Here is an 11,868-nt window from a genome sequence, read left to right on the forward strand (position 1 = left end):
TTTGCACATGATCAAATAAATGCCGGTGTGCGCCTCGACGCCGCCGTCTGTTTCCTTTATGCGCACGGTGTGTGTAAGCGTGTCGCTGAATTCATCGCTTTTTCCTCGCATGTAGATGTTCTCCGGCGGGTCTCCCCGCGGCGAGAACCCGCAGCTGGCTGTTCAGGAATGCTCGAACAGGTCTATCAACTATCCAAATAAGTAGCACTCTTTCCACGCCTATTCCCGCCTGCCGGGTACCGGCTGTTTTCAGGTACTGACAAACGAGGGAACCTCGAAAGGACCGAGGCAACATTGCCTGGACGTCCTCCGTAAAACATGTATTCTTCTCTGATACCGATTCACTATCCTTTCGCGAATTTGTGCGAATTCGAGTAGATGTAAACAAACGAACCGTCGATCTTGATCGAAGATAAAGCGGAATTGAAGATAATCTAACGTACGTATTCATCGCGCATTGAATTTAAAAATTAAAATCCGGCTGTCGGAAACGACAGACGTCGCGAATCTCGGAGAGACTTTTCGTTGTCCCCTTTTACGGCCGCAGCGTGTCGTGCCGCGTGCGGCGCTATATGTATGGTTCAGCGATGTATGATTGGATGATGTCGAATCCATGTCCAGAGACAGAGAGGAAGCTGCTTCGATGTATTTTAATTTCTGAGCGTCGATTGCTGCCCCTTTTTCGGCATTTCCGCTAATGAAAATTGCCCTCGGTTAATTCCCGGACAATTTTCCCATCGACGGTTTATTCGCCGTCAGCGAACGCGTGTCAGCGACGACGACGGACCAAGATTTTATCCGCGGCACCGGCAGAAACGTGAAAGGCCACAACTATACACATGTGCGGCAGGAATGTGGTATGTTTACAAATGCGTATTACTCGTTCTCGAACCGGGAGTTCGTTCACCTCTCCGATGCGACGACACAATCACGATACACTCACCGGAGTGTTACAATAGTGTTATTACCGCGGATCGGAGACTGCACGGAAGAGTGGCTCGCGCGAGTTCACGGAGAGTTGCATCGCGTTGCAACGTTATGCACAATACTCGGATCGCGGATTTTTCCTTCGGAAGTAGCTTTCGTTGCATCTGCAATTAAGCGCCTGACTCGAGCGAGTTTGCAATTGAGCATCGGCCGCAATTTGTCGCACGCGTGCATGATCCCTCCGATAGAAATTTACGCGAAGGACGTTCTCCCAGGATATTTACTCGCTGATCAAAGCGGACACCACGTATACGATACGACGATTCGTCTCCTCACGATGACGAATTTTTCCCGAGCGAAACGTCCCCGGAGCGATTTTCGTCGTTAATCATGGACGGAACGTCGCGGCTCCTCGAGATAAGGAGCCGCCATTGGTGCGTTAATGTGAGAGCAGAGAGATCGACGTGTACGCATTAAAAGAGCAGGTATATGCAGGTGGCCCTTTCTCACGATTAGCTTCCGCGACGTCGGGTCATCGATAGCCGCTGGAAAACGGTACTTGCCATTTATTGAGAAGCAGACTGAGCCACTCAGCGGTCTCGTCTTTGTACAGCGCACGTCTCCTACGTAACCTGGCCAATTCGTGCTGCAGCTCCGTCTGAAGGAGTCGGGACACTCTCGCTTTAACGATCGTCGCTGCCAATGCCAGGACCAGAACCAGCCACGCCAATGACAGTCCAGCGGCTCCTATTATCCAGGTGATCGTGAGCGCCACTCCGAGATAGAGAACGGTGCGGATCGCCTCTGCGTCTCTCTGCAAGGATATTTTATCCGGTGCATTCATGCGCGCGTGCAATGCTCGCCTTGTCATCGGACGAATGTGAAAGGGCACGGGCGTTCTCTTTTATTTCTCCACCCGCTCCTGTCGCGTGCATATCGCTTAATCCGGCAAATGTAAGCGCGGCCGAGAGTCACCACAACGTGCACCAAGGATCGTGTGAATCGTCCGATGCCGTTGGGGAGGGGGGAGGATCGTTAATGTTAATCGCTCGTCGATTACCGCACGGCGAAAAGAACTGGATCTTCCGTTGCCTGGAGAGGGGAGGAGGGGGAGGGGGGGGGGGCCAGACGAAAATTCGCTTGTCGGGAATAGGAAGATTCCTGCGGAAGGTGCTCGCTGTCAAGTTTCGCTCAGTTATCTCGTGATTTTTAATACGAGCTGAATGTTCCGACGAGTTTTCGCCTCTGCTCGATTCCACGAACTCTGAGATTTCCTTTGCGCGTAAATAGTTAATCGAGTCACAACGATCGATCTGATGAATCATTCATGATAGATGGACAGTTGCTCCTCCAGAGAACGCGGGGAAGCAGAAGTATCCTCGTTTTCCCGTGGAACTTATTTCTAAGGACCAATCGGGAGATGAAAGACGGACAAAGTCGTAAGGTATGAAAACGCCAGCGACGGCCCTATACGCCGCGTCTATATTTGTGAAAGTATTATTTTCTTCATTTATCTGCCCTTGCGCTTTATTATCCCGCTCGAGCAACTCGCAGGCGGAACTTTGAGATATGATTTTCTCGTTTTTCGTTCTACTCGCGTTTATCGTGCACACGAGGCCGTAAATATCAGCCGATCAGCCGGATTGCACTTGGGATGTGTGTGTGTGTGTGTGTGTGTATGTGTGCGTGTGTGTGTGTGTGTATGTGTGCATGTGTGTGTGTGTATGTGTGCGTGTGCGTGCGTGCGCGCCAACGCAAATACTCATATATTACAGGTAATCTTTCCGTATTCAATGCGACGCAAAAGAACATTAGCGATATACGAATAACGGCCGACAATGGCGACGCACGGTCGCATATACGCGACGGTCTACTGTTGCTCCCAGCGACGCGTTCTCGTAACGTATCATTAACAGCAATTACCTCGCAGACGCAGAGACCGGTGTACGTGCGTATCGCAATTTCAGAATATTCTCGGAAAATGTTTTCGTCCCCGCGCTCGTTCGGCCGTGCAGTGAAAGCCGACGTCACGCGACACTTCGCGACGTCGTGTCTTCGTCCTGCTAGGATGTAGGACATGATTCCTGCGTGCGCGTACACGCGACGTCGCATGCACCACCGCGAAAGAGTTTCTCTGACGTCATCGAACAGCGTCATTAACCTCGTGGTCGAATTTAATCGTACAATACGCGGCAAAGCGTAAGAGAAACACAGAGGTTCCGCGACTTTATATGGGAACTTCAGAGGGTCTCTCTCTCTCTCTCTCTCTCTCTCTCTCTTTCTCTCGCGTAAGAATAGACAAAGAAAACGTGAGTCATTTCGATCAAGAATAAAGATACGCGGCTTTAACTCCGTTATAGACGTGTGTGCGCGCGCATGCTCGCGTAAAAAACGTTATAATAATAAAACGAAAAATGTCCTAAAAATGAATCTTTTATCTCGTGGAATAATTTATTCTGAATTAAGCCGGTTTGGATGCGTGGAAAGATGTGTGCTCCGGTATAATTTCAAGGTGCTCCGTATAATAATTAAGGCGCTTGGATGGAAATTTCGTTACTCGACACCTGGATCGATTTCGAAAAAGAGAAGATTTTAAAGACGCCAGGGCGAGTTTCTCTCTCTCTCTCTCTCTCTCTCTCTCTCTCTCTGTGTGTGTGTGTGTGTGTATGTGTGCTGCAGAATTTATTATGTATCGTCGAAGAGCAACGCCTGCCTCGTTCTTAAAATTAAATAGAGCGATATTAATGCGATGATTACAACGCGGCCCTCGGTCTTGAGGACGAGAGATACGGACGCGTTCCCGTTCGCCATCGCGCATAACACGCCTTTGCGCAATAGTAATTCAACCTGTTTCGTCAAGAACGTAACGTTTCATTAATTGGAAAGTTGTCCAATGCTAAAAGAGGCGTACCGCGTCATAAAGTCCGTCCGCGGTGGTTCCCGAGCGAGCCACGTATGTGTGCGTCCGTGTGTTTCATCGAAAGCTATATTTTCCCATTTCCAAATTACAGCGAGGTTAAATATCATTATCGACGAGATTCTTTACCCTCGCGTCGTAATTTACCGTTCTCATACAGAGCGCGCCAAAACTCCTAACTCCTTAATTCGAAGATGTGTGCGACGTGCGAGAAGACGATTTTTTCCAAAACGCAGCTCGTGCCGATTTCTTTTCAGGGTAGACCGCGTTGTTAAAAAGATGCAAAAGATAAAGAAAATTTGCGCTTTCTAAGAATTATTTTTGCTTCAATTAGATTATAACACGATAATATAGAAATATTACTGCGATAACAAATTAAATGTATATTCAGCACGTGAAAATTTTTCTATCACGTGAAGCGTATGGAAAAAGAAAAAAAAACAAATCCCTTCAAACACGGCTGCTTTCGAATATAGCATGCGTTCGAAATTGTGACGCTAATATACTCCACTTTTCGAGAGGAGTGCTAATTACTCTCGGTAGACTAGCTAAAATGCGTTCGATAACGATCGCACGAGAAATCCCACGAGTTCCATGCCAGAAAGCGTTACTTCAATGACTTCCCACGCAGATAATCACTTCAGTTCTGCATCCATAAATTCAGGTCTCGAATAATAAATCGACACGGCGGGCTACAAAGAGAGGCTCCAGAAACCGTAAAGATCGCGATTCGCCGTTCATTCGACGAGCGGAGATACGTCTCGTATCACTGCTTTAATCACAATTCCCGCATGTCGTCCCGATCAATCGTAATTTCCGCTCCTCAGAGAAATACGAGATCTCTCTCTCTCTCTCTCTCTCTCTCTCTCTTTTTCTCTTTTTCTCTTTCATTATGTCGTCTGTGCGTCATCGAGAATTTCATTTGACGAATGACAATATTTAAATAATCTCGCGTGGTCGCTCAAGCGAGTATCAGCTCGCTCTAAAGCACAGAGAAAGAGAGAGAAGGGGAGGGGGGGAGGGAGAGAGGAGCGAACGTAGAAAATTGATGAGTCGCGCAACAATAGTTAGAACGCGGCCAACGACGCCGGCGAACGTTCAACGATGCATACGTCGTGCGCACGTCGCGAACGTGTCGCCGGGATATTCCGGCTCTCTTCCCTTGTCCGCGGAGTATTGTGCGGCTATGTGCGGTCGCTTTTACGGAATTGACGATTCAACTCGCGTGGGTTTCTTTGAAAAATGCCCGTCGCGCCACGGGCGCACCGGCCATTGAGATTACGCGTATATTTGTGTGCTCGCGGTGCATTCCGCGCGAGAAATACTACCTAGCGTGTTTTTGAGCGCGAGTAACGCGCCGAATGCGCGCGCGATCGTGCGACATCACGTTATTGACGCGAGAAAAGCCTGTCCTAGGTCCTCTCTTTTTTTTTTTTCCGTCAAAATCCAGCGGGATCCGTCGGTTGCCGAGTTGTCCTCGTGTAATTGTTTCGCGCGTAATTCGGGTTCGTCAAAAATCGATGAGGTTCTCCAGCGCTTCATCTAACACTCGCCAGGATATCCGTTTATTCACGAGTCGATGAATTCTCGCGCAAATACGCCGTCTTTATGATCCTGCGTGGCAGCGTGCAATTTCGTACACGGAGGAAATTTCTATTGATTAATAAATTAATTACATACACCCGTAACTGGAATATGTTCATAGCAAGGTCCATGTTTGTACAATGTTATAATAATCATAATTATAATAATCACCTAATAATTGATACACTAATTAATATAACATTTAATTATAATTAATAGTTCGTTCTCGGATATTCTTTCTTTCAGCTATATCTCATGTAACAATTTACATCACGTGTAAAATGGAGTCTCCTCTACTACGCTGTCGAGTGTTTTGAATGATATGAGTGTATCTTGAGCCGGACGAGCCTAGCTATGCTACTTTCTCGGTGTGTGCGAAAATGCTAATGTCTTCCAGAAAAATTCCCCCCGTGCGGTTTTATGTTCTCCTTGCCAACACTCCGCGCCGTTGCCTCCCGATGTAAGAATTATGCGCGCTACGAAGTTCAAGTTTCAGGACGAACATACGGGAGATCTAGATAAGGTCTTTGTTCTTTCCACATACACGCATACATACTAACAAGCCAATATAAAAAGCGTCGATTAAAGCATGCACGCGAGGAAGATTGCGGGGCACATTTATCGTGGCCTATTTCTGCCCGGCGTGTAATTCGGCGTGAGAGAGAGAGAGAGAGAGAGAGAGAGAGAGAGAGAGAGAGAGAGAGGGGGGGAGAGAGAGAGAGAGAGAGAGAGAGAGAGAGAGAGAGAGAGAGAGAGAGAGAGAGAGAGAGAGAGAGAGAGAGAGAGAGAGAGAGAGAGAAAACGACGGCACGGCGCGTGACACACATGTCGTTATCAGGGATTTATTATTCGGCTCGGCCGAGCGCGAGAAAACCGCCGTCGCCGATAAGTCGTACCTGTGCTTTCTGCGCGACGGCAAGGGCGAATTCTTCGTCGGGCGCGGGATCATCGGGTGTCATGTTGGCGCCCCCCGCCGCAACACCGTACCCAACGGTACTGTTAAGGGGCCTGACCGGACCTCCCGTTGAAGACGGCCAATTACCAACAGGATTCCCGCCTCCGATGGATTCGCGCTTTCCTGAGGAAAAGAAGATATATGCAAAGTCAGGGACGTGAGTACAATGTAAGGTCTACCGTACTACGATGTACTACTTCTCAAATGTGCGCGCAACGTATTCAGCACCGTAACGCTGATACAAACACAAAAGCGAGGATTAAACAGCCGCGTTTGGTGCTGAGCGTGCGAGCTCTGAAAATGCGGCACTCAAGGTCCAACGAGATGTCCAATTGTCGACCAATGGCTGCTGATTACGCGGAGAGCATCGCTTCATTGAAGAAGGGCGTCTTGCGAGCGCAGGTGCTGCGTATTTACCGGTAAATATCAGAGCCGCTGTTGTCTGATACGCTCGAAGCGCGCGTGTTCCGAAATTTTGGCGAATAATTCGGTGTTTAAGGTTGAAGTCCGAGGCTTTTTAAGTCTTCGAGCTCTTCCTTGTTTAATCCTGTTTAAATTTTCTATTTAATCTATTTAATCGTACGCACTTTCGAGTTTTCTGACTTCTTGGATCTATTCAGACGTTCGTTCGAGTGTTCGCACGTCGAAATCTCGTTATTTGTATACAATGCCTCGAAACTTCAGAAACTCGAAAAACTGAAGTTTCAAATGTAGTCTACGACCTTAATAGACACGTTTTAGAGACAGTCGTTTTGTCGTTCTCGCGAGAACGACTTCGCACGAGTGCGAGACTAGAGTATGCAAAATTGATCCCCTTACTCGAATCACGGACGAACTTCACAATTCGACTTCGTCGAATATCGCGTTAAATATAGTCCGGGCAATTGTGCGCTTTGCATATCGGAAGAAAGTGGAATAGTGGTGCGTGATTTCAGCGCAGATCGAGCGCCAGGTCGATTACGCACAAAATGCAAAAAACATTTTCAAATAAATGTCTCCCGAGATAGTCCGCCTGCACGTGCCAGGCGACACGCCGCACATTTCCAACGAACTCGCGATTAGTCGCATTTCCCGATCTGCTTATTTCCCGATCTTCAGCTGTCGTAAATCACTGGAATTTCTCGTCGTCATTGCGGAACGAATCGCGGAGTCCGAAAACGGACGGAGAAAGAACCCCCGGACGTTTATGGGAGAATGATCATTTTAATGTGCTGAGGGTTCATTCGATTTTACGCGACACTTAGCGCAATCCCCATACAGCCCGCAATTCGCCGCAGCCTTCTCGATTGCGTCGCATATCAATCAGCGTAGCGGGTAGAGCAGCGAGGACAAGTGTCAGGCTGAAGAGTTATCGCAGCGAAGAAATGTATGCACGCTGTACGGTGCATTCGCGCGGCGTATTCCGCGGAAATCCTCCAGCCGTTTGTTAAGCCAACTGCCTTGCTCAATGGCCGTTTCTTCTCGTTCCCTTTGAATCGCGTCCGTATTGACTCATTCTATCGTGCAAGTGTACCTCGGAGAAACAGTAGGTAGAGAGGATGAAAAGGGATTCTCTCTCTCTCTCTCTCTCTCTCTCTCTCTCTCTCTCGGCGTCTCTCCCGTCGAAGAAAGAAATAAATAAATAAAACGAAGCGCTCGCTTAGCGTTTCGCTCGTCGGCCATCGCCATCGGCTTTCGGCACGAAGGGCCGCGCCGGCGGAAGGGCGCTCTCACGTGACGATTTATATATAGGCACTGAAGAAGTTCATCGGTTAATTGTCTCAACGTTTCGTCTGTTCGTTATCGTGCGGCTATTATACGGCTATAATATCCGGTGACTAATTCAACGGCGGCTCGGCCGGCGCGAGGATATAGCGGCCGATAATTCAGGATGCGCGACCTTGACATTACGGAGCCGTGTACAGGGTGGAATTAATGTCGCAACCTTTCGCGATGTTGACGTCGCGCACACAGCTGCGCCGGGAGTAATTACTTCCGCGAATTGAATTCGGCGAATCACGCTCCGAGTCTCTTCCGCATGATATAGCGCGTACGTATCGGGCATTCAGGCGAGATCGCATCATCGCGACGGGCACAAATCGCGGCCGAAAGCCGACGAGCGGCGTCGAACGGGAATATTTCGCGCACCGCTGAGGATTCACACGTTCTTCGTGTTCGCTCCTTCGTCTCCGTTCCTCCCTCTTCACGTGTCGGCCAACGGCCCGTCATCCGGCGGACCGTGGCGTCGCGCGTTACGATGCGCGATCAGCTGTTTGCTGGCAACCCTCGGTCCCTAAGGGTCTCCGAGAGAAAAGCAATTTCGATGCTCTCGATGATCGCCGTGCCGTACAAAACTGCTCACGGGGCATCTACCTCGCGTGCTCTTCGCCGCAGCTGTGTATGCCCCGCTTCGCGGGCAGGGGGAGGTGTATCGATCAAATAAATTATTGGATCATTCCCCGTCTTCAGTATTCCATCAACGTGCGTATCACATAGTTTCTATGTGCGCGGAAACGCGCGTAGAGACGCGGCGATTCGCGCTCGATGGTTACTGCTGACGTGATATTGACACATTGTCGTGCCACATCGAGATAATAATAAACGGCATTTATATATTATTTAACTTACGCGATGTGCGATGCCCGCGTGGGAAAGGAGCAACGTCGAATCGTGGGAAGAAGAAGTCAAAACGTCCCTTTTGCGTCACTTGGCGCTTGAACCGGTCGAGCCGGCCGCGAAGAAAATGACCGGCTTGTGATTTCTTATAAAAGTTAGTCAACTTTACGCGAGGACGCATTTCATATTTTTAATGGACTGAATAAATAAAACGCGTGAAGCTAAATATGTAAGTAAATAAATAGAGCAAATAAAGAGTAATAAATAAATAAACCTGCACAGTTCGATCGCTATGGTGGAAACAAGCCGCGTTAGTCGTCTCGGTAATTATTAAAAATCGCACGATGCGCCGTGTATGTCCATATATAGCACGACATGAAATGACGCAAAGCGATCGCAGCGATTCGTGAAGCCAATCGAAGGATCTGCCGTTGAAAGGAGGAGTCTGGTATCCTGTGCATGTCGAGCTTGACCTGCTCTGTTTATCAGAAGCGGAAACTTAACGAGCCGTGCCGTCTGTGAAGCCTCGCGTGGATCTGCCGATTTGTCTGCTGAATGGCAAGCTCTTTGCTGGCTGACGCGAAATTTCGATCTTTCTCAAAAAAGTTTTCCTCAGGGAGGACGGAGGGAAGATCTCCGCTCGTGCTTTCGAGCGGGGTCAAGAACCGCGCAACGCGCCCATACCGCAGTTTCGCATCTAACACCGGCGAAATATTCGTGCCCCTTCTCCCTTTCCCTCTTTCCTCCGTCAATGCGTGGACCAGTTAAATGTTTTACTTGAAAGTTAAAACCGTTGTCACGTGGCGCTGCGGCGAGCGCGCTCATGCGCGAGGGCGTACCTTTTTTCAAGGAAGCTCCTCGCTTCGTGTGGCGGCCCATGAAGCTGGAAAGTAGCTGCATGCTTTATTCCCCGCGTTAACACTTTCCTCCTCCTTATACCGGTCGCGCGCGATCCCGATAAAACTATCGATCGCACTCGTCCGGCTCCTGGAAATACGCAAGGCGCCGGGTCACCGGGGCAGGCTCTTTCTTCCTCGAAGAGTGCTCGCCGCCGGTATCACCGTGGCCGAAACATTTCGCCGAGTCTTTCGCGAATATTTTCACACGGGACCAGCAGCGTCGCGTCGCATGCGCTGGCGAGCCATTCCGTTTTCCACGAGGTTCACACGCGAAAGCTCGAGAGGGGGAGAGAGGAGTTTGCGCGGCCGCGATTAATCGCCGGAATGATGAACGGCCGGGCGCAGCTCGAGAAATCCGCACGCGACGCTTCACACGTCGGAAAGCGCGAGCACATATTACGGATTCGTGAATTACGAGTATCCGGGTGAGTGGCGAGCTACGACGAAAGTCCTTTCGCCTCCGGTCGATTCTTTTTTTCCATCGATCGCTGAGATTACCGCTTTCTCACTTTCGTCGGCGAACTTTCTGCCGAAATTCACAGTCACCCTCAAATAATTGGGACGATCGAGGAGGATCGATTCTTCTCTTTTCTTCCTGCAACACACACGCTGTTGCGGAGGACGAAACGAATCTCCGCGCGGCGAGAGCTCGCCGCCGCGCTGCAGCTCAGTTTACGACAGATTGCCTCGCGCAAGAGAATCGCAGAATTTGCGACCGCGAAGTCTGGAAGCACTTAACGCGATATCGTTGGCAACGCGAGCCGAGGAGAATTCGTCCGCTGTTTACATCTCCTGGCGCGCCGCTTAATCCGCGGTCTCCACTCGAGACGGACGGAAATATCGCTCGCGATCCGCTCGCGAGTCGTCTTCATAATTCATCGTTGATTCACCGCGAATTAACGTCGGACTAATAGCCGCCCCCTGGAGCGACAGCGAGGCCGAGGGCGGTGTCAGCGGCTTCGTCGGGGACGATAATCGCGAATAAATTGCATCTCGACTATGCGCGGATAATTACGGGCGAATTACAAGAGCGGCTCGCTTCACGGCGAATCTCATTAATCGACCGCGGTAATTGATACATCCTCTCACGCGCGAGAATCCAGGCGAGGTCGAGGGAGAGAGAGAGAGAGAGAGAGAGCGGCGATTTTATTGCTCGTTCCCTCGCGAACGGGCTCGGGAGAGGAGAGACTCGGCGGCGAGGCCCGGCGGTGGTCTCTTCGAGGCGCATCCTCGCGGGAATTTTCGCGGCGGTCGCGAGTGCCCGGCACGCGCGGAAGCACTGAGGAAACTTCGGTCCTTCCTCCTGCAAATTGCCCGAACCACGTCGGTTTCCCTCTCGAAGGGAATACGAAAGTCTCGCGCCTGCGCCACCCTCCCGCCGATCGCCGTCAGAAAGCACCCTGAATTCCCGCCCCCTCCCGTGTAATTTACCTGGCGAACGCCGTGCGAAACAGCATGTATACAGCGTATTTATCTTGTATCTCCCTTCCTGCCCCCCTCCTCCCTTCTACCCACCCTTTTTTCCGCAGAATAATCGTTTCGTCGCGACGGTGTTTGTTTCTACGACGGCGACGGCGGGTCGTTCGGATCGATCGAATGAGAAATATCGAAGAGTACGATCGGCGTATTCTTGGGTCGAATTGTTACATCGAGAAGCGAGTAAATTAACAACGGCGTCCCAATTGCGCCCGCGTGCTCCCGTTCCAAATTCTTACCTCCACCGAACGAAATGACGTATCCACTGAGAGAGAGAGAGAGAGAGAGAGAGAGAGAGAGAGAGAGAGAGAGAATCAGTGAGTACTCCTTGGACATACTCTACCGAAAAAATTCGCGGAAACATTCTTGCCGATTCTTGCACTCACGAGAGAATCGCATCGCTCAACGTCACGACTGTATAGACGCGCCGTTCGAATAATAACGAGCTGCAATTATCGCTCGAGAACCGAGAATGCAGAATCGCGCGTCGCGCTCGCTCGTTCTCTCGTCCCACG

General features: G+C 50.1%; 1 protein-coding gene across 5 annotated transcripts in view; it reads right to left on the reverse strand.

Moving 5' to 3' along the window:
* LOC105191703 (synaptotagmin-4) overlaps positions 1 to 11,868 on the reverse strand; it is a 28,407-nt gene that overhangs the window by 8,268 nt on the left and 8,271 nt on the right. For 2 of the 5 annotated variants that reach the window (XM_025301964.1, XM_025301963.1), the window contains exons 2-3: positions 6,325 to 6,506; positions 1,491 to 1,741 (exon numbers count right to left, since the gene is read on the reverse strand). In XM_025301964.1, the coding sequence (XP_025157749.1) occupies positions 1,491 to 1,741; positions 6,325 to 6,387 (314 nt within the window). In that variant the 5' untranslated portion in view covers positions 6,388 to 6,506. Of the gene's footprint in view, positions 1 to 1,490; positions 1,742 to 6,324; positions 6,507 to 9,817; positions 11,206 to 11,868 lie in introns of those variants that run through there. The other 3 variants (XM_011155280.3, XM_011155281.3, XM_025301965.1) reach the window with 3 other exon arrangements.

The sequence above is a fragment of the Harpegnathos saltator genome, unplaced genomic scaffold (assembly GCF_003227715.2).
Source record: "Harpegnathos saltator strain DR-91 unplaced genomic scaffold, Hsal_v8.6 scaffold460, whole genome shotgun sequence".
Taxonomy (NCBI): domain Eukaryota; kingdom Metazoa; phylum Arthropoda; class Insecta; order Hymenoptera; family Formicidae; genus Harpegnathos; species Harpegnathos saltator.